This window comes from Oculina patagonica, chromosome 6 (assembly GCF_052425735.1).
Source record: "Oculina patagonica isolate OP01 chromosome 6, crgOcupat, whole genome shotgun sequence".
In the NCBI taxonomy this organism is placed as follows: Eukaryota; Metazoa; Cnidaria; class Anthozoa; order Scleractinia; family Oculinidae; genus Oculina; species Oculina patagonica.
Window position 1 is genome coordinate 35,286,898 of NC_135763.1, and position 22,586 is coordinate 35,309,483.

The following is a 22,586-nucleotide window of genomic DNA, read 5'->3' on the forward strand; positions in this document are numbered from 1 at the left end:
ATATTGATGTCGCTCACGCACGCTTACATTCCCGCTTCGCCATTTGCGCATGCCCCAACAAAACTAACGGAGATTTGAAGCTCCATATTGAGGTATTCAAGTAGTAATTTCCTAAGCATGAAGTTGATACAAAAGTAATGTTTTTAGTTTGAGTCAGTGCAAGTTTCACCTCACAATCATCTGCAGTACAAGTGCTATATTTTTGGACGTCGTTATGAGCACGGTTTATCGTTCAATATATACTCATAGCTCAAAATAGCCCGTGACAACTGCAACTGAGAATTTCAAAAATGCACCTGACTGGTTTACGTCTTTTAAAGGGCAATGTTTTAAATTTAACTGCTCAGTTTTGGAACTCGCTCTCGCATAAAATTTCCAAAACATAGCAGCACATGATTTAAGTATAAATAAAAGCAGTTGTTTTGACGCAATTTGAGGCAAAGCGACAGGTGCGATGCACCCCAAGGCCACAATTTACGTTTATAAATAGTTGAACTTCTCTTTCGTCCAATATCGCCAAAAAATTTCAATTCATGTCGCGTGCCAGCGATATTGTACCCTGAGAGGCAGTCCAAACGATGAATGAATTTGACAAGTTACCGATATAACATGCACTTGTGCATGGTTGTCGTTCACTTTTACGTACTATAACTTTGTATATATGTTGCTTTCGCGGAGAGACACGCTGTGTACTTGAATTTGTATACGTACCTGCTGAAATTTTGACACAAATTCTGCGTACAACTAAGTAAGTATTCAAATTGTTTAGGCCGTCCCTTTTTTTCTCTGTTTGCCGTCGTCCGACCGACCCAAATTTTGGAGTTTTCCAAAAAACAAGTTGTGATATTATTTTGTCGATCCAACCGACCGACCCAAAATTAGGGAACGCATGTGCTTTCGACGGTAAACGGAGAAGAAAAGGAGAAGACATTATCAGTTTTATGCTAAGGATGACCCTCTGCGATCAGGCCCTCTTTCCTCTTGCAAAAACATACCGACTTCTTCCACGCCTTCTCGCCGCAGCAGGTTTATTCAGTTCGGAGAATAACAAACAGATTAGACCTTTACTGAGCAAAATACAATTCAGCAAGGAACGAAGAGATCTAATCAGTTACTTTTCAATTTTTCGGTTTCTTATTTATATAGAGGTCTAATATTGTTGGTCAACATTTCTCAACATTGAAAAAAATTTAAAATTGTAGATCCAGTACAATATTTTTTTTCGATATTTTGGTCGCTCAATCTTGGTGATCTAGTTCGGGTGCCAATTGATGTTTTAAGTCACAGCAGGAATTTTTTTTAACTTAAGCTCACGTAAACTTCGGCGCGCCTATTCTAGGGATCCGGGAACACGATTCCCACGCCGCCTAGAGATTAACCTTTTGTCGCTCTCTTGGCCGACCAGTTTTGCGACACGCGCTGAGCTTGTGAAAAAAGAAACACTTGTTTTTTTTTACGAAAACAACACTCGAGAGTTGCGCTTTTTTCTTGCATTACCTCTGCTACAAGAAACCTGTTTTTTTTTCCATTGTTGCAGCACATTTTCTTTTACATAAGGCACGTGCGCCGGCAAGCGATAGTCGCTTCTGTGTTTGACACGTGTGTCTATAACCTGTTATCGCAGACATCGGATTTCCTTGTTGTTCTAGAACAATTACTCCTTAGATGCACTAAATACGCTCAATAAACGTGCGTGGTTCGGCGATTGTGCGTTCTAATTGTTACACGTGTGTGGAGGAGACTGATTATTTGTTCTCATGAGAACAACACGACTTCTTAGTAAGATGTCGCTCCAAACAAATACCTGTTAAATGATCAAATCGATGAACTGAAAGGGGTTCTTTTGCGACATAGCTGCCCTTCTACTACTGAGAGAGATTTTTGTACGAAAACGATCCCTGTTTTCGACGATCCTTGTTTTTAAAAAAAGATCAACAGTTTTGGTTACGTTCATCCAGTTAAGTAGTTTTAGCCAAGCCAATCGTAGAGATACCAGGATCAATCGTTTAAACATTACAAGGCGCGGAGACCACCTTGTTTTTCAAGGTACGTACCAAAACTGCTATTGTGATTCAACCGAAAAGAGCTAATTACTTTCCTGAAACGAAACTTATGCGGCTGTTTCTGAACAGCTGAAAGTTTAATTTACTTTTGAAGGCACAGTTGTGCCTTTCAAGTGTTTTACTGATGAGCAGACACGAAAATTTCCTTTCTTCGTGTAGAGAACTGTTCAGGTAAGTGTGTCGCCGAAAAACAAAAAACAAAGAACTTAAACACAAGCGGGGACCAGACAATTCCACACCCGCTTCCTACACTCTTTTGATCTTTGCGCAGCCGGTCACTCTGATCCAAGTCGGAGAAGGAAAACGCTAGGGAGGAAATATTATTAACGTCTGCACGCACTGAGTAAAAAGGTGATGACTTAATTTGGCTGGAAAAGAGTCGACCTTTTTACCGACTACCGGAGGGATAGTTTTGAGGTTGATTTAAAACGGGGTAGAAATCACGGACGCCTAGAGTTTGCTTTCAACCTAGCCTTAAAAAGCAAAACAAAGAAAACACAGGCGTCTCTTTCTCCTCCTTTCCCGAACAGGAAGTAGTTAAGATATCAACGGCTTCCTTTCATTCCCAAAATGACTTCCTTCAGTCTCCGCGCTCCTTCTACAACGCGTCATTTCCGGTTTGCTGTAAGTAGATTTGCATAAGTGCATAATGGCAAATTAGGTTAAGACAAATACTGTTTAGTTCTTGTTTGAACCGATTGCGGTCACCAGAAATATTGTTTGAGAATTAAATGTGAAAGGTGAAACAATATTTGAACAACCGTTCAGAGCTTTTAGCACTTTCAAACTGTTGTTATGAGTTGTCAACCAGTTTTTCATTTTTAGACTTTTTGTTTTTTCATCTCGGATGGGCGGAAGAATACAATACTTTGATTTATTATTATTTATTTTCTGAAAAGAACGCCCGTAGATGGTTGATTTTCAACATGCATCTTATTAGCAAGCTGTTTCTCTAGAAATGGCAGCAATCCAATCCACTCACAATGAAATTGAAAATTATGTAAACTCGAACATTTTAAGCTATAATTAGTTTTACCAAAATTGCTCTTCGGATAGCTGTAAAAAGGGTATGAAACAAGCTAAAGCTCTTTCGGTTTGACCCAATGATGAAACAAAAGGGAAAAAAATAATAAAAATAAACTGCGGTTACTGCGCCGTGCGAGCGCTCAACAATTCAGGAATTGTAATAACATTACAAATAGCCCTTGACGTCCTTGACGTAGTTTTACGGAAAAAAAAATAAATAAAAGAAAAAAAAAATTACAAGCAGTGTTTTTGTCTGTTGCGCAAGTGTTCTGGATTCCCAGGAGAATTTTTTTTAAAACAAAATCGCTCGAAAAGTTGTTATGTTGTTATGATCCTTTTAGGCTTGTCCGAGGTGTTGATGAAAACTCGCCACCCGCCGTTTTCAAGTAAGGACAATATAGCATTACACAAACAAACGCGGGGTATTTAAGCTTGACCAATCACAGAGCGAATTACTACGTGGCCTTTTGGATGCATCTCGACCGCACAATGTATTCCGGCCACTGCATGTAAATTTAAATCACTCCTGTGGGTTTTAGCGATCTGCTTCAGTAATTGTCGTGGAAAAGGTCGCAGTTGAATACATCAATATAATAGGACGCCTCCCGTCAAAAGTTGTAGGAAATCCGAGACAAATTAGCCAATTTTACGATTGTATTTCTCGTCGTCAGGTAAGCCGGTTACGTTATGTTTCGCCATCGTAAACTTTTTGTCCTTCTAGAATTCGGTGTCCAGCGCTAATTGCTTCTTTTTTCCGGAGTTTTATAAACCCCTTTGTTCTATTTTGAAAGGAATACAAACCGAGGCATGTTACGAAATAATTCAGGTTTAGAAAGTTAAATTATCTCATGGCTAATCGATGCATCGTCAATATCTTCTCTCTTTCAACAGGATCGCGGCTTGAATGAATGGTTGAACACCTTAATGAACACTCGTGGAAAGCTTTAATGCTTTCTTCTTCACTATGAGCGCAGTGTTTCACCAAGCCGTGCTAGAGGGAGACACAACGAAAGTGAAATTTATATTGAAATATGGGCAAGGAATACGAGTGAATCAACCGAATAAATATGGCCTCACAGCTCTACAACAAGCATGTGTGGATGGAAATTTAGGACTGGCGAACTTTCTTCTCGAGCGCGGAGCGGATTTGAGTCTTGTGGACTCCAATGGACGCACTGCGCTTCATCTCGCCTCTGAGCAAGGGCATTTAGACATTGCTAGCTTGCTGGTGAATTCAGCTTGTGCTGATGTGAATGCAAGAAATGGCTGCGGACAAAAGGCGGTTGATGTTGCCGGTAACGACCAAGTCCGAGCGCTTCTTTCGCAAGCGATGCTCTCGGAGAGTTTCAAACAGAAATGTTCCTTCGCTCAAACCTTGGACGAAGGAGTGAGTTACGAGTTTAAAAACGTTCCAGGTTGGCGCTATTCTATCTCGAGCACGTCAACAGATTCTGGCGTATCTGAAGACTCTACATACAGCCACGATAGCGGTTATGATTCTAGATACCCAAGCAGGCATTATCAAGCCGCAAGTTATAATAATTACAGCTGTGGAAACCCTGAGCAAAACGATTATTATGTTACCGAAGCTACACCGTATTATCGCGATCAAAGAACTGACAAAGAGTTCATTTCTGCCCGGCGAGTAGAACCCTCTAATCACGCTATGTTGACAAAAAGTCATTCATTTACCGGCAGTCGACACGAATACAGTGTAAAATTGGAAAACCCGGTTGCGGTGGACAGCAAGCAGTCCCTGGGTGGCGAATCCGCGCGATATCGCAGACAACAAAAAATTCGCAAAGACCCTACAAGAAGAAAGACTGTGACCTTTGGCGAAAATGAATCGTATACTATTTCCCCTCGCGAGGAGCAGCGATATCCTAAGAGTTATTCGCTCAGTCGCCCGCCAATTTCAAGCAGTAATAGACCCCCATTACCAGAGACATGGAGAGATTCAACAACCTATGCAACCCGGTTTACGCAGCCCAGGGAAGCAAGCTCCACAAAAGACAAGGAAAGACGCTCATCCGTAGACAAGGGTGAAAACCCTCGGAAAGAGGGAAAGTCTAAAAAGCACATTCTATCAGGATTCTTGGAAAAATACGTACATTAGCTAACGTTTAGATGATGTTATTTTCACTGCATAAATTATGAATATAGCGTCCTCGAGTTGGCATAATATCAGCTTGATTTTTTTTTGCCCAGAAAATCATTCAGCTGTAAAAACGTACATATTTGATCCTGGAGATTTTTGAAATATTAGCGTATTTTATTTTCTGAGGAAAGCTTGTATATATCATTGTACGTGATTGTAAATTGTCAAACTAAATTTTGATATTTTAAATTTCATATTTGGAATTTTGAATATTCGGTGATACATATCTATTTATATAAGATGATGTAAACAATATGTGTGCAGCTGCAATTTTATTTAAACATTTCCCAAGAGTTGTTTTGAGCTTTGTCGGTTTTTAAATATCTTAGAACGTCTTTCGGTGAAGTATTCCAGTTACTGTATTTCTTTTCAAGGATTTATGGATGATATTACGATATTTAAATATTCCCAAGCCTTAATTTATCCATGAGGTGTAGTATAAACTATGATGCCAAGACGCCGAATACTTGATAAAAAAATTTAACTCTTAATTATACCAGAAGTTGATTGTATTTTTGAGAAAACGTGGCCTACCATTCATTTCTACCTACAATACTGAATATCACTTTTGAAAACGTACGCTATATATGATTGTGATAAAAAAGAAATAAATGGAATCTTATTATGAAATGAATAATTTATTGTATTCTCATGTTACAACGCGATATTCTCTTTATTTTGGCTTCTGAACTAGAAACGCCAAAACAGAATCAATAAACTCCACAGCATTTATTAGGAAGCGGTCCAAAAAGATCCTGGTAATTAGAAGATGCAAATGTTTGCTTGAGAGTCCTCGAGGTAAATACGCGGCAAGGCGTTCAGTTTTTTAATCAACATAACTTTAAACTGAGGTAATACAACTTTCACTGCAGAAGCTATTAGTTTTCAGTCGTTTTTGGTGTTAGTGCATCGATCAAACGCGCCACTTTTTTCCTTGGTCGCTTTTTAAGAATGACTTTTTCTTGTTACTCCGTATATTTATGCGGAATAAACAATGATTTTGCAGTCGGTAAAACACAATTGTCCTTTGATATGCAGTCATTTTCAAGTGGATGCTTTCTTACCCTCTTAAGTGCCGTGGGATAATGGCGTTCAGTTACTATTGATACCAAATCTTTGCTCTTTTTAATGCGTTTTCGGTGTCTGTATGTTAGTGTAGTCCAATTTTCTCACGAGTCCAAAGTTTTAGGTTTTATTTACCCTATTTGGTTTCCTGTTTTTATATGCAAATAATTTTTAAAACAAAAGGTTCACCCTTTTGCTTAATCGCAAGAGTAAACAGCCCTTTCCGCCTTCAATTTACCGACAAAAAATAATGAACAAAGCAAACTACGTAGGTTGCCTTATTTAATCAACAAAATTACTGAAGCTTATCTTTTTCAACAGCGGGCTTTACTATACAAGTCAATGCGGTGATTGTATCGGTTACTTTGAAAGTTAAAAGTCTAAATTAAACGAAGATGGCAACATGCTTAAACCTCTATAGCTTGACTTGAAATGGTTGTTTTTAAAAGAAAGTTCTGGCATTGTGGCAATAGAGACAATAGCACCCTGTCCTCCCCTCTCGGTTGTTCTTGGTGTGGGGCAAAAGAAACGCAACCTACGTTAGTTCCCAGGGTCTTTCTCTCTCTCGCTGGGAACGAAAGGTTACGAGGTTTTGAGGAGCAGGGTTGGGGGTTGTTGGGGCCCTCCCTTCCCCCCATTTTCTTTTTTTTTTGTTTTTTTTTTTTTTTTTTTTTTTTTGTTTTTCAGAAATAAACCAAGGGAATATGAATTCTTTTGAAAAAATGTATGCCAAGCAAGCCACTGTTACTGTAGCCTGTGTATTTGAAGCCGCCCCCCTCGCCTAAAACATGGCGGGAGGGAGGGAGGGGAGGGGGGAGGAGAGACGTTTGCGCCGCTTATCGCTCCGGATAAATAAGTTTGGGTTTGAGACCCGGCCCTGGCCGGGGCCACTGTTTTTCAGCAAATAACTTTGCCTTCCAAGTATCCCTGGCTCCTCCTTATAGCAAAAAAGGTCATTAATGGCTTCTTCTTCTGACTGGTTAGAGCGCCCAACCGGTATCTGTTTATTTGTGAAACTTTTATGGAGGCCATTGGGTTCGATTCCCGTCGGGAACTCAGCATTATTCTTTGTCCCAAGCTCGTGTCATGATGTTGAAAAATACATCTTTATTAACACTACTTTAGTTGAAAGTGACCATGATTAGATATCGTGGCGTAAGGTTAGGTTAGTGACTTGATATCGTATGAAATCGCAGTAGATCGCACTTTTGATTGGCTACTTGCGAATTCTTGGGTACGGTAAGCCGCCGAAACGTACCAAAAAGGAATGATAAGGTCTAAATAGCAGTCGACGACAATATTAATAATCGATAACAATTAATTGATTGACATCGGAAATCGATTACCAAAAAAATGTTTAAAAAAAAAACAGGCGGCGCGGGCAGTAACTTCTCTTTTCTGAAGACCTCTGTACTTTTTCTATCACTTATAACGAAGGGAAGTTTATGAGAGATAGGAAAACAACCAATTTGCCTGCGGGAATCATCCAGGGCTTCAGTAGTTTTCATCGCAATTCAGTGTGAGACTACACAATAAAGCTAGAGCCTCTCATGAGTTCTTGAGGGAGATGTTCAATAGAAAGGCTCTTTTTGTACTGAAGCTTAAAAGAAGCAAAAACCAGATGTTTTTCTAGTACGATGACTGAGATCCTGAACGATAAATTGTTTATAATAAGCGCAAACACAAGAATTTGTTCAAACACCGCACCCTGTGCTTGCGCTCAGTTGTGTTTCACTGAGTATGTTTGTAAGGACCTCTGTGCTTGCGTTGCTGCTGAACACTGAGCTATCATGCACTCTTAATTCAGTTTATGCGATTCTCACTGATACAAAAAGAAATGATCACAAAGGGTCGTTAAAAAACAATGGATCACACTTTAAAATATTATGGCTTTGATTTCATCGCGCTTGTGTAGTATTTAGAACTTAAATATTGATGAACCCAGAAAAAGAAAAAGGTTCGTCCACTATGAAATCGTGGTTTCGATTGTGAATCGAAAATCAGGTATTAAAAGAAACTTTGAATAGTTCTAGATAAAGACTGAACCATTCTTATTATGATCACATGCATAGCTATATGAAATCTCGGTTATTGTTTTTTTTTATAATTTTACTGAATAGGAAGACTATGGTTACCAAAAATAATATTTTATTCATTCGATAGAAACCGCAAGTAAAAGTGTTTGTAGTTTTTCTATAGGTTACTATAAAGCACAAAAAAAATAAGCGTTAAGCACGTAGGGATTTTACATGTAAAAGAACTTACGAAGTGGGTAGTAGAGTTCAAATGGATTTAAACTGTACACCTCAGAATTAATTTTCTTCTTTCAAGCCAGTTTATGTTTTTGAGAACTATAATCTGAAAATTTGCTCGTTTTGAGAGTAACAAGCTGCGATTCTACTCTGAAAAAGGATTAATTTTGTAAGATCGGTAATTAATAGCTGACAACTATGGCTGCCTCTCGCGACGTTTACTCCGAAGACGACAACTTTCTCATTGGGGACGATTTCAGCACAGATCGTCACCGCCGAGAGGCAAGGCAACTTCATCGCAGCGAATTTAAAACAATTCGTCGCGAAGCTCATTTCGCAAGGTACAGAAACTCTTTTCTAAAATGTGATTTAGATCAAACAATTGATCGAATTGAACAGGGAAGGCGTTTGAGATCGGCAGAACTTGAGCGTGCAAAAGCTGCTATTACGAAGCAAGCTGAAAGTAGAAGTAAAGTTAGCCGTCATAGACTAAATGAAAACGATACAAAGATGTATTCTGATACGAAATCAAATGGAAAACTTGTCAGCAATGTTTCGACGAATAGGGAGGCTAAAACCAAAGATCTTGGCACTGAAAGCCGATTGACAAGACAAAGCCAGCAAGGTTTTAGAAACAGCATTACTACGTTAAGTTTGTCGCGCGCGTCTTCAGTGACAGGAAAACGCGCATGTGATTTGGCGGGAGAAATTAGGCAAGTAACTCCCTCGATGAGCACGGGCAATGGTAAAGCTAGCTCACTGGAAAATCATTCAGAAAACGCTGGAACGGCAGACGAGAAGGAATTTGAGATGAAGATCCCCGCTTCTGTTTCGGAAACTAAATCGGATTCGGAGTGGAATTCAGCAGCAAAGAGCCCATCAGCTAAATCTGTTATCGAAAAGACTTCTCTTTTGAACCGAAGAAAGGGCAGTGCAACTAGTTTTCAGGATACAGACGCCAAGAAAATACAAACCCAGTCCGCACACGAACGGTGGATGTGGAAGGAGTTTGATAAGATAATGAAAGGTTTTTCGGATTTCCTGCAGATTGAGCATAAATCAGTCAACTTGAGAAGCGAGGCTGCTGTAGACAAAGAGACGAAGCTAAGGCCACCTCAAAATGTAAAGCGTAATTCCCTCAATACTCTAAGTCCACTATACTTTCGTCATGGAATTTCTGATCAAATAGCTTTTCGTTTTTAGAGTGCTATTGCTGCCAACGTTTTATCAATGGGCGACAAGTTTCGACGGATTATTTAATTGGATCACAATCTTCCACTTATTTTCTCTGATTTGCTGCGTATGTATAGACTCTCAGCTCTACCACGAAACATCATCCAAATGTTACTCATCAGTAACGGTTTTGTAAAACAGTGCATGCAAACTCTAGAAATGGCGAAAACGCCCTAGTAAGCGTGTACGTCTTTCAATGTCTACTGTTCAAGATGTCTGCAAACTTGTCGATGTAACATGGGTTTGTCTTGGTACCGCCTTTTTGGCGCCACCCCACAGCATCAGATGCTGGCCTTCAAGAGCGCTTCTACTGCATGAACGGACACCTCCCGTAAGCACACTTTGTGCCGAGGTCTCAGCCACAGACAAACACTACATTTTTAACCTCCCATAAGCGGACACTTTTTCATGGTCCCAAGGGTGCCGGTTGCCAACCGATTCTCCACTAGCTGGTGTTGTTCTCGGCAACGCTTGTAAATATCCAACTGGTTTGGCTCCTGCCAGCTGTTCTATGTTCATAGTGTTTTAGATTTGGTAACACTGGTTTTGTTAAGTCCCATAAGGGGAGTGATCAATTAAGATTTTTTGTGTGTGCTGTTCACGCGAGGTTCTATAGTTTTGAGGTTCCTTTTAATATTTCCGGCATGCATCTACTGCATCAAGCTATGACAGTTGAATATGGAATCTCTTTCCTGTATTTTAGCATTTCGCTTTTATAAAGCTTGAATTTCAATAGTTTTATTCCGATGCTAATCAGCGAATATTGAAACTCTAGGATAAAAAGCTTTATTTTTCCAGCTTAATGGCAGCAATCTATCCCAACCTTCCCAAATCTTCCGTTAACAAATATTTTTTTACCTTATGTTATATCATTTTGACGTTGTTTTGATAGAAAGAAAATCTTGAACTTCGAATAATGGATAAATAGATAGCATGACTTTGTTCTGTCTTCTTTGCACATCTGATAAGTAGAATTTAGGTTCTATATCTTGGACAGCGATGCTCACGCGAGTTTTCTCGGCTTGGCGTATTAAAGTGCACACGAACGGATTGGAGCGCGAGCTCCAACACTCACTGATGAGGAGATGTCACGAATAGAAAAGAAACGATCGGCTCAGTACTCTTCTTTAAATTCTAATAAATAGTATATGAGTAATCAGAAGTACCCGGTTCGAAGTGATAAATTTCGATTTCAAAATAGCAAAGCAGCATCAAATTTATGGACACGTATTTCAAGGACGCTAGACTTGGTTTTCCTTGATAAAGCGGTTTTCAAAAGAGTGTTGTAAAACCAAAACCAAAGTAACTACTCTGGTGAATGATAAAAGACACAAACAATCTTTGCATTTTTATCAATTGATCCGAGTCACGATTGGGTTTTTGATGGGTTTAATTCTGATGGGTTGAGAAAGAAAGGGGCACTATTTTGTTTCGTATCAACAGTGCCGTAGCAAGGGGCGGGGCCGGGGGGGGGGCCCGTGCCCCCCCCCAGTTTTTTTTCCCAAAAAGTAAAAACAGACCTGTATAAAATGTTGAAAATACAATTTTATCTCCCGAGAGGTTTAAAACAATAAACATTTGTACTTCTTTTCATTTTTTAACGTATGTAGGGTGATGCACAACAATATTAAACAGCCAAAAACTAAAACAAACCAGAAATCGTGACAACAATGTGAAAAAATGTCTCAAATTCGCAATAAGCGCAAATCACAAATAGCTTTTGGAGAGCGCTGGAAATAGCATTTCCAAGCCTCTAGATTTCAAAATTTTCTGGGAGGGCATGCCCCCAGACCCCTCTAGCAGCTCGCGCCTCCGGCGCTCGCGTACCCCCCCCCCCCCACTTATTTTACTCTTGCTACGGCACTGATCAATCATCGGGCGTACTAATGCAAAACCAAAGCAAAAGCGATTTACTTTTGGCACTCAAGTGAAAAACGCTCCATTAAAATGGGAATCAATGTATAGTCAGCAGATTTAAATTAAGGCTTTTTGACGTGTTGCCTTTTATAGAGGCACTGCTTGATCAAAGGTGTTACAGAATGTAAATTTTAATACAGTTTTAACTTACTTTTTAGTTTTCAAAAATATTGTAACGGTTACTTTTGAAAATGTATGTTGCTTACATACGAACATACGAAACGTTAAGTTTAGTATAAATGCATTGTTTTGTCTTGTTATCACCGCTGTTTGCTTTATAGCTACGATGGCCTATTAAAATAAAGACGAAACTCTGATTTGTAACTGGCATCCAGTCCACCTCTGACTAGCGCAGTCAGTATCCTAGCAACAAATTGATTATCCTTGCCTCTTGATGTTCATTGACTGACCGGCCGCGTGTGAATTGACAACAAACAGATTATATTCAGCCATAAACAATAAACGTTGTCAACCAGAAATAGTTAATAATTTATTCAGGCATAAGAGCTTCTTTGTCTATCTGAATTTTCAAGCTTGTCAGTGGATTTACAAGTTGTGGACGAATTACTTTTCAACTCGTTTGCATTTTTACGGTTTTTGCACTCTAAAGTGACAAAGTTCTGCTACTTTTGACATGGATGGTTTTTAATATGGTGGATTATTAATTATTGGAGTTTATATTAACTGAGTTAAACACAAACGCGAGTATAAAAGTCTCGCACCGTGAAAACCGTCAACACGACGCTTTCAAGCATGAACTTGGCCGACGGACGCTCCGAAGTCTCGCTATCTCCAACCCGAAGACAGAACAGATCTAGAGCGCATTCAGAACCGTTTAGAACTCGTAAAACTCGTTCGGTCTGGAATTCATCGAGGAATTCGGGTTCGCCAGACTCGCGACAAACTAAATCATGCCGCTCTGAGATCGACATGACCTTGATGAACGAGCAAAACAGAGAGAAGCTCATCGAAACGTTTTTACCCGATCTGAGGAAGAATCACACTCGAATGGGGTTCCTGCATCGTGTAAGGCCGTTTAATCTCAATCAAGAGAAGCTGAAGACTGTACAAATTCGCGCAAAAACCGCCTCGTACAACAGGGACCTTCGCGAACATTCAGACATATCTTTCGGCTGTGGTAGAAAGGCCGCAAACAGCATAACTCCGCGGCCTAGATGGGCTGTGAAGCCTATACCCATGAACTCAGCGAACGACAGACTCTGCCCTGATGCTCCGCCGCAAATGGTAGCGTTTGTGAAACGACAGCAATGGAATTACAGTGATGGTAGATTATCTCTTGACAGACCACTGCCGAAGAGATCACTTGACAAGTAGATACGTACTCGTGTTACCCGGCCGGGTTTCACAGGATGAACTGATAAGTGTGGACGGTTATCCATGTTATCTAATCAGGAACAGATAAATCAGTGGAAAGGTTCACGAGAGATAACTGCAACTTATCAAAGAAGATGAAGAAGAAGTGCTGAAAACGTTTGTTTGTTATATTCGATGTGATGTCAGCTGTCTTGGAGATTAAGGAATGTTTTCATAGCATTATTAAGAATTTACGAACTTTTATCATACTGAAGGTCGGGAACAGCGCTTTCTGAACAGAAGCTAACAGAATATTGTTGCTCATTTATGACGGAATGTTACTTATAGGACAGAAAAGGTGATCTCACGGCACATATATCTGTGGGGAAATTAACGCTTGAATTATTGACTAATCAAAGTACTATGTACACTGTACCCGGGACTGTACAATTATTACATATAATTTTTTCCTCTTGTTTATATATATTGGGCAGGTGTGTACGACACTAAAATAATAAAGATACACTTTATTACAAACTTTTGAAATGGAGCCCATTATGACGGCTCCTGCTGTTATCTTATGATTCTTATGGGGCAGAATTCTAAACCAAAGGTCCAAGCGCGTAGCTGAGGTTTTTGGAGGGTGTTCGTATTTTCGTTTTTAGGGGTTATTAAATAAGAAAGGGTAACTTCAATGCTGTCATTCAGCACAGTGTTGTATCCTGGAAAAGGGACCTTTGTCCAGAGGATACAGTCACTCAGGGTTTTTTTAGGTTTTTAGCGGGTGCAAAAAGACGTCTTTATTCTCTTGAGTGTAAAGAGAAGTACGTGCCACCAAAGTCTCCGACTTTAAAGTAAAGTGAACGCTTTCTTCCTTGTAAAACAATGAATAGGATGCACTTGAAAATGCTGGTTTCCTGAGAGAGTGCTGCAAAGTGCTTCGAGGCATGTGATTGGTCCGTCTCTGACCACCTTGACTTTCTAAAGGCAAGTCTACGGACCACCGTACTAAAACTGTGACGTGATGACGTCAAATAAGTCACGATCAGTTTATTCAAGCAGAGTAAAGTCGATTGAAGGCGCTTCTACGCCAGACAACAGCCTTAAGTCACAGCCCGCAAATGTTCTTTCCTCCCTAACTCTATTTCAGTAAGGATAGAAAGTCGAAAATAACAACACCCAAGGCAGTAGGAACACCCTACACTCAGTGTACTTTAACTGGAGGAATCATAGTGAAAAATAAATATTCTGGGGGACAGTAATATGGATTGAAGGTTGCAGACGTGACTAGCAGACAAAATGCATGCCCGAGTGCACGTATTCTGTGTAAATTCGAGTGGCCTACTTAACGGGTCACTAGCTAGCTATTTGCCACTCGTGTATCCAAACACGCGCCCAATTAATTATAGTGAAAATTGGACTCTCTTTTCCTCGTTATCCTTTAAGTTTTATTGCTTTAAACGAGATTAAGTTTACCAAAGGTTTATGAGCTATTATTTACAAGGCTTGCCATTTGTTTACGTTTTTCATTATTTTTGTCTTGGAAAATGGAAAATTAATTTTTTCTCGTCATTCGGAGTATGGTTTCTTTAATGTCTTTAAGTTTTATTATAATAGATTATAATAGAATGAATTAAAATTATGTTAACCCAATATGACTACTGAGGCTTTATATGACTGCAATGTGGCTTGATATTTTCCTATGTATTAAATTACTCAGACATTTTCATTAAGAAGACAAACCGTTGGTTTTGAATATCTTTTCAGCCTAAATTACGAGCTAACATGTTTTTCGCGTACGACTTAAAATATTTGGCAAAATAAGTTATGGGAACGAAAAGCTATCTGTATATATACACATACTGCAAATGATATTTTACATACATTTTCATATATAAGGAAACTTTTGTTTTACGGAAGGTTTAACCTGTTTTTTCGAATTCATGCAGATATATACCTATCTAAATAATTAATTATTTTAAGCAATGTTTGAATTTCACAAAAAGACTTTCTCGAAGGACTCATTTCACCGCGTATAGCGAATTCTGTCCGGAGAAACTCGTTTTGTTCTTGAATTTCTTCGTTGTTGTTTAGGCTCTCGAATACTCTTCGTCTCACTCAAACACTGCTCAAGTTTCATAAACCTTGGATCATCGAGACATTTTTGCGTTTTTTCTCGAGAAAGTTTTAGCATTTCTGGTACACTTGGCTGTTTTCGAAGCGGTGGCTTTCTCTTAGACAAAGCAGCGGGTTCTCGAAATGCTCCTTCGTTAGCGTGAATTGGCGGTAACTGATTCGGAGCTAAGTCTTCTAACTCAGGTGCTTGAGTGCCTGAAAGTTTTTTCCTGCTGCCGGCCACCGGGTTGGCGCTGGCTTCGTTTGATGGTCTATTTTGAACTGCTAATCGAACAAGCGTTATCGCCTTTTCCCAACGCCCCTTCGCCGCTTTGTTATGCCCTACGACTTCACCACCCAGGTTTGCGTGATTTGTCTCCAAGTTCGTAGCTACAATTGATCTTTTCCTTGCATCAATCGGCGGTAACTGCTCGCTACCTTGAGCATGTTTGCTTTCTCGACGGTCAGGGAGCGTTCGCGGCCTTTCTTCGGACGCCGAAACTTGTTTCGTGGCAAATTCTAACTGTCTGTAAGTCATGTACTTATCCTGCCTGAATTGATGTTTAGATAAAGTGTCTAAGCGCGTGTTGAGGGCCCGATCTTCGTAGGCATTCTCCTTGAGTATTGCGTTTCCAACCTTGTTCTTTAGCCGCATTTCGCCAGTCTTGCTGATTCTAATGAGCGGGTATCTTGACGAACTCACACTCATCTTGAATCAATGGCCGCGACTTCTAGAGATGCCTCAAATCATGGGCAATATTTTCCGTGCCCCGTATCAGTAATCCCAAGAAAAGACCGCGAACCTCTACGAAATCTTTGAATACCTTTTCGTATTAGCGGATGTGATGTGACAAGGTCCGGTTTTGTTGTTGCGAAACTGGATCCGTTTGCCCAGAGGCTCTTAGCATAAAAGTTCACTGTACCGCAGACTGTTGATCTTAACCACATTAAACTACTTCAAGGCGTTTTAAAAAATTTTACGTTTCCTCAGATAAGACAGATCTGATCGCGAATGTTTGATAAACACACCATCAAGAACAAAGCTCCAATAAAATACATCCCGGGTGATTTGTTTGCTTAAGACTTCGCTTTGCATATACCGTCATTGAATAATTTGAATTTCTAAAACGATATGCATTTTAGCAGGTCCCGGGAGACTACAATGGAAAAGAATAAAGCGCATTAATGGATCTTTAGAACGCTTTCATCGCATTAGGAATGCGAAGAGTGCGAACAAAGCTTGAAATGATTGGGTTTTAAAAGTTTCCCGTAGTTTTCAAGACGTTTCACTTGTCAGGAAAAAATTATCTCGACACGACGTTTTTATTTGCTTATAACTAAGTGCGAATTTTTCATTAACACTTCCATTGTCACCATTATGAATTGTTTATTTAATTAGGATTTATCAGCGACAATATTCTCAACGGCGCAAACATTGTGCAGGATTTTAGGATTCCGTATATCTTTACCAACATTAAAACCTTTCTTTTAACTGCCCGAGGCATAGCAGACCACATATGCGTGAAATTGGTGGCACGTGAGAAGATTTAATGAGGTGCAAGCTTGGTTCGCGTGGGCAAGCCTTCTCTTTGACTGAAGGGTGAACGAACTTTAGAACTTTATTGAGGTTTATTGACAAAAGGCAAGCTAGGACGTGCTAAAATTACACAGAAATAGACCCGTTTTCAGCCGTTTCGAGAGGTGACTTCACAAAATCATTGTCTGTTTCTGTCACGTTTAGGGCCTGTTTATATGGAGGAGAGTTGTCCCTGGTAGGAGGGTACCCTCCATACCGAGCCACCCCAGGCGAGAGAGTTTTCATACGTTTCTTTATAAAGAGCCAAACTGTTTATATGAGAAATTGCAAAGTTGGCTCGGGGGGCAGGGTGACCCTGGGTGGAGGGTCACTCGCTTTGATGGTGGGGTGACCCTGGGGAGCGAGCCAACTTTTTCCATATAAACAGTTTGGTATTTTTGCCTCGCCTACCAGGGACAAGTTGACACATACGGAGCATGCGCAAACGCTAAAATCAGCAAAAACAAAATTGCAAATAAATGAAATCGAAGTCGGTGGTAAATTAGTCCAAAAAATGGTCTTGGTCGACGATTCAGCGTTCCTGATTTTAGAAAAAGCAGCCATAATAGATGTTTCAAAACAACTCTTGCCAGTCTTTGAACCGAGAGGGCCAAGTTTTGGCTCGGTCAACAGGGACAACTTTTACATATAAACGCTCGTTAAAAGATGACTCGGGGGAGAGGGTAACCCTCCTACCAGGGACAGCTCTCTTCCATATAAACAGGCCCTTAGTCGCACTTGGGCGTTTAAAAAGAGAGATGGGGGTGGGGGCGCTCATGCTTATAAATTGTAGTGTAAGTAAGTAAGGCCCGGTTCAGACGCCGATCTTATTCATGAACCGAACTTAATTCCTTGAATTAAGTACATGAAAAGATCGGCGTCTGAATCAAATTAGAACACTATTTCAATTTGGAACGGCTCACCCGTTCTTCCCGCCTGGCTTGGCCGAGAGTTTCGCCTGTGGAACGCCTTTGGAACGGCTTTGATTCGGACGCCGTACTTTTCATGTGCCGATCCTAATTCATAAATTATTATAATGTATTTTGACTGGTTTTATTGGAACTGTATTTGGAACGGCTTCGGAACGGCCAATGAAAGTACGGCGTCTGAAGTCAAGAGGCGTACTTTTTTGTCATTTTGGGAGCCCTCGGTCACAAATCGGCGACACAATTGAGTTCGGAAACTTCATGAAAAGTTCGGCGTCTGAACCGGGCCTAAGAATCTTTATTCAAGTACCAGCCCTTATATTACTGGGAACAATAAAAAAAATAGTCACAGTAAAAAAATATATCATAATCGGCCGCTTAAACTTTTAAATAATTCTTAAAATTTGCAAGAATAAAAGATTAAACGAATCGAAATACATACAATTAAAAATAAATATATTAATTGAAATCATGGCACGCTGGGTGTAAAATAGATAGCAAGAGGCACAATTGCTGTCAGCGTCCAGTTATGAGATTTTTCTGTAGTTTGATGCCCGATGCACGGTTTATTTCTTTTGGAGCCCCAAGGAAAATTTCTGCTATATTTGGGCAAAGTAATGGCGCTCTGAAGCTTTTTTTCTCTGTTACTCAACCTTGTAATTCAATATATTTAACCTGCCCGCTTTAGTCCGCGTAATTCCGTAGCATTACGCGGACTTAACAGGTAGAGAGGTTTATGCCCTGCATCAATTTTGAAAAGCTTCTGCCTGCATATATATGTCAGTCATAATTAAAGGTGAGCCATTCTTTTGTTGTCAGTATGAATATTGGCCGTTTGACAACTGTCGGCAATAAAGGATGTCCTTTAGCTATATAGCTAAAATTCCAGTCCAATTGTCAGTTATCTGGTACAACACATCTAAGAGCCTCTTTGCAATATCAAAACAAATGGGATTGTATGGCAATATTATAAGTAAGTATCGGATGTCAGTGAAAATCTTGGCCTTTTGTTAACCAAAGAGGTGACTCAGTAGAATAAAGCAAGTCACAAACTACGGCGTCATCTTGATGTGCAGCTAAATTCTCCGAACTAACTTCAAAAGAAATGTGTGACAATAAGTTAGAGGAATTTACATTTCGATAACTGTAAATTGCGGCTAACCTGTATGTCGTATTTTCCACTTTCACAAATGTACTTTAAACCACCACGAAGATTAATACCCAATGACCAATGAGATATCTTGACACAATTTAACCAGACGCAGTAACACGATTTCTGGTAATATGATAACAAATACAGTAATTTGCATCTCTGTCCTAAAAATAATGAATCCATAACGTCATTTTCATCAATTTCAGAAGTCGCGACACTTTCGTGATTTGCTTCACAGATTAAACAAAGCGATAAACCGCGAAATCTCATTCCGGAAATTTGTGTTTTTAAGGAAAGGAGAGATTACAAACTCACCACAAAACTAATCCACATTGATAATGAACAGTCCCTCCCTTTAATTTCACCCTTTTTCTTTTCTGTCTGTTCACGTCAGTCACAGGTAAATGCCATATGGTTTCTTTCGTGATACCTGCTTCGTCAATTTAATATTTGCCTTCCAACCGAAAATGTAAATAATTATTTATTTGGTATACTGGTTGATTTTGTTTAACCTTTTAAACTGCATCAATATCAAGTAGCCGCAAAGAAGCAATTTTTGAAAATTAAACAAATCAATCCGGAAGTGGCGACTGAATCGCTCGTAAGAGAGGCTTTCGCTCGCCCTAGCTCCTTCATTGTCACGTTACGTGCGGAAAAAATTGGCAAGTTTTTTCAAGCTTGTCGTTCGTAATTCGTCTATCTTCGTCAGTTGAAACCATCCTTGTTTATTTTTGGGTTGTTATTACTCCTTTGGTGATTTTCCATGTTAGAAAGCTGTTATTTGAGGTTTCCTTCAATTTATAACTAATCAGAAAAATGACTGTGTAATTGCTCCTTTAAATATAGACGCTCGGATAACTCAGTGTTTCGATTTCCAGACCCTGGATGACTATCTAAGTTATTCCGCTAAGCTATATCACTCTTTCACTCACCAAAACTGTTGATTTTCCGCTTCGACCGAACTGGCTTCTACCAAATTAATTTGGTCTTTGTCAAATCATTTAAATGAAATCTCTCTGCGCCGAGTAATCTTTCGCTGATGATCATTTTGTACAGACAGGAGTAGAGATTATAGAAGATAATCAACAAAGCGATATTGTCCTGATGTACCAGATTTTAACATGAAAACAAACAAAGTATGGCCGCTGGTATTTAACCTGCGGTCAGGAAAGAACGCCTGATCGCATGTTAGCTGGTATTGAGTCATGCGATCTCAGTTTCTCGTAAACAAAGGAAATTGCATACGTATTTTATACGGGAAGTAAATAAGCGCACGGTGTTTACAAATACAAAGTAGTAATATACTACACCATATTTGCATGAGAAATGCGCACCATTATTAACTGAGCAAGCAGCTATTCACTTTGCAGACTTTGCCGCGCAACTATCCAATAACAGGACAATAAAAGACAATGCTGTGTAAGCCATCGAACAAAAGGCATACAATCGGTGTTTGAATGTCTTTTCGGCATTTACTTATTGTCAATGTTTTTTTTCTTGCGATGAAGACGCTCGACAACATCTCGTCTCTCATCAGTGAAGTGCTAAATGCTAAGCTTGTTACCCTTGTGGGCAACTTGTCACCCCGATATCAACACCGTGATTAATTTCACTGTGATATTTGCGCCAGCGGTATTTAAGGTCGCCAGTCATTAGCCTGGGAGTCTGTACGCATTGTTGAGCACTGTCGGTGCATCTCTTCAAAGGTTACAGAGGTTTTGGACGAAACAACACGGAAAAATTCGGTCGAGTCACGGACTGTTGATGTGAGTTTCGAACCAGAGACGACAAAACAGCGCTCGCAGGTGAACGCTGTTAGAAGGGGGTAGAAGAAGCCAGCCTAGGAGGACATTGTTGCACATTTAATGACCATTCTGCGTGACAAATCAGTTTCTCTGAATATAGTCTGCAATTTAGCAGCCCATCGTTATTGTACTCGAAGGCGAAAAGCGTGGGTTTGGAATAGAAACAAAACAAGAGTGTCAACACTTGAAACGAAGTACTACAAGCACGGAACGGAGGAAATGGAGGAAACATTGTCGGAGAGGTGCACACAGTTGTTTTCAGCGATTAAAATACTTTGGATTATCCTGGATCACAATCATGTTGCTTTAGGCAACGTTTTGTTTAATTACTAAAAGACCCTAAAAGTCATGGATTTTGAAGGCGCAAGACGGAACGCGGACGAGAGACTCAATCAAGAGCTTATTAGAATCCGCAATCTTCCGAAACGAAGCAAGATCAAAATAGTCAACAAGTACGGCTTGAAACATGCGAGTCACACCAACGCAGGATTGCTGAAGGAATTAGAGATCAACCTGGGTGTCATTTCTCGAGAAAAGAAGAGGGTGGCCAACGAATGTGATAAAAGACAGAGAGACTTTACTGAAATTCAAAGGAAATCTCTGTCGAAATTTCTACCTCCTTTAGCACAGGAAGAAGAAGAAGTCGAAAAACAAACGATTAAGAGAAAACCGCAAAGACAGCAAAGAAGCACTGCTGTTTTGGATCAAACACCAATGTGGTTGAAAGGTCGAAGGGAGTCAATAAGTGAAAAGAAAAGAGAAATTCTTTTAGACTTGACTGCAAAGAGCAAGGAGAGAACGTTTAAAATTATTTCTAAGAACAACAAAAAGACCTCTATTGGGGTGCCGTTGCCGCCTATTCGTGATTCTGAACTCGAGGAGGATGCATGGATAACTCGACTAAATCATCCGCGGAAAAACGCATTTGCTGGGAGTTGCTTCCCGTTTTTGCTAGCAGAAGAAAACGAAAATGAAAGAGACCAAGAGAAATATCACGGGAAAAGACTGCATCAGAATCAACAATGGCCACATCCTCCGCCAAACAAAGACAGTGCAAATTTGAAAGCAAGAACGTTTCGAGGCACTGTCTACGAAAAGGTTCTTAAAATGCCAGATCCCGCTAAAATCCCTCACCTAAATCCTAGAGACCCTAAACTTTATCAAGTTGTCATGAAAGTTCGGAAACGAAAGGTTTCCAAATTAGAAAATTCGGATGCAGTCGTTGCACGAAAGAATACCGTGTTCACAAGACACTGGAAATGATTATAAGAAAAATTTCCTCCGGGAAAAAGAAACAGGCATAATTTAATCCTGGGTGAAATAACTCAAAGTTAGTTCTTCCTGTTATTCCGTTACTAGAGTAAACGCGGCTGTAAAATCAATTATTCAAGAATTTTAATGTTGCGTTTGTGTCTGGGAGGAAGTCGTTCATCGGATATATTTGAACAGTGAATGACGCCAGAGTGTTGCGAAAGAAATACATCTCTGGCTTCGCAGATTTTGCTGAATTTTGCACCAAATAGAGTTTTAAATTCAAATCGTTTAGGGGTATCAAATGGTCTTTGCGGCTTTGGTGCGGCGTTTTTTTTTTGCGGCACGGCATTGACAAAATTTTCCTTGCGGCACGGCATTGACAAAAATTCCTTCGCCCCCCTTTTAAAAAACCTTTTTCCAAAAAACCGCCGCCTTAAGGGGGGGCAAAAAAAACCACACAAATTTCCCAAAAAAATTTTTTCCCCCTTTCGGCAACCCCCCCACGTTTATGGTCAAATCTGTAAGTAAATCCAAAAATCGAAAAATGCGTGCTACTTCAACATTATTCTGTGAAAGCAGAAGCAGACGATATCACTTTTACTATTTCTTTTTAGTAACATACGGAAAATCAATGAGGAAATATGGCTATTGTTAGAGGTTTTCTCGGAATAAATTGAACCGATCAAATGCCCACTTTCGAGCACTTTGTCCAAAAGATTAATTGTAATT

At 39.8% G+C, this 22,586-nt stretch overlaps 4 protein-coding genes across 6 annotated transcripts; 3 read left to right on the forward strand and 1 right to left on the reverse strand.

Moving 5' to 3' along the window:
• Nucleotides 1-726: 726 nt before the first annotated feature.
• LOC144657053 (uncharacterized) lies at nt 727-5,884 on the forward strand. Of its 3 annotated transcripts, none has more exons than XM_078517346.1 (2): nt 727-748; nt 3,981-5,884. In XM_078517346.1, the coding sequence occupies exon 2, from the start codon at nt 4,054-4,056 to the stop codon at nt 5,203-5,205; it is 1,152 nt and encodes a 383-aa protein (XP_078373472.1). In that variant the 5' UTR covers nt 727-748; nt 3,981-4,053; the 3' UTR covers nt 5,206-5,884. The 3 variants fall into 3 exon arrangements, with proteins under 3 accessions (XP_078373472.1, XP_078373471.1, XP_078373470.1); XM_078517345.1 differs by lacking the exon at nt 727-748 and adding an exon at nt 1,690-2,046; XM_078517344.1 differs by lacking the exon at nt 727-748 and adding an exon at nt 2,934-3,760.
• Nucleotides 5,885-8,567: 2,683 nt separating this feature from the next.
• LOC144658647 (uncharacterized) lies at nt 8,568-10,667 on the forward strand. The gene has a single exon (XM_078519108.1). The coding sequence runs from the start codon at nt 8,763-8,765 to the stop codon at nt 9,765-9,767; it is 1,005 nt and encodes a 334-aa protein (XP_078375234.1). The 5' UTR covers nt 8,568-8,762; the 3' UTR covers nt 9,768-10,667.
• Nucleotides 10,668-13,900: 3,233 nt separating this feature from the next.
• Nucleotides 13,901-16,810, reverse strand: LOC144657056 (uncharacterized). Its single transcript, XM_078517348.1, has one exon. The coding sequence runs from the start codon at nt 15,850-15,852 to the stop codon at nt 15,055-15,057; it is 798 nt and encodes a 265-aa protein (XP_078373474.1). The 5' UTR covers nt 15,853-16,810; the 3' UTR covers nt 13,901-15,054.
• Nucleotides 16,811-19,284: 2,474 nt separating this feature from the next.
• Nucleotides 19,285-22,137, forward strand: LOC144657432 (uncharacterized). Its single transcript, XM_078517777.1, has one exon. The coding sequence runs from the start codon at nt 20,952-20,954 to the stop codon at nt 21,864-21,866; it is 915 nt and encodes a 304-aa protein (XP_078373903.1). The 5' UTR covers nt 19,285-20,951; the 3' UTR covers nt 21,867-22,137.
• The last annotated feature ends 449 nt before the right edge of the window (nt 22,138-22,586 follow it).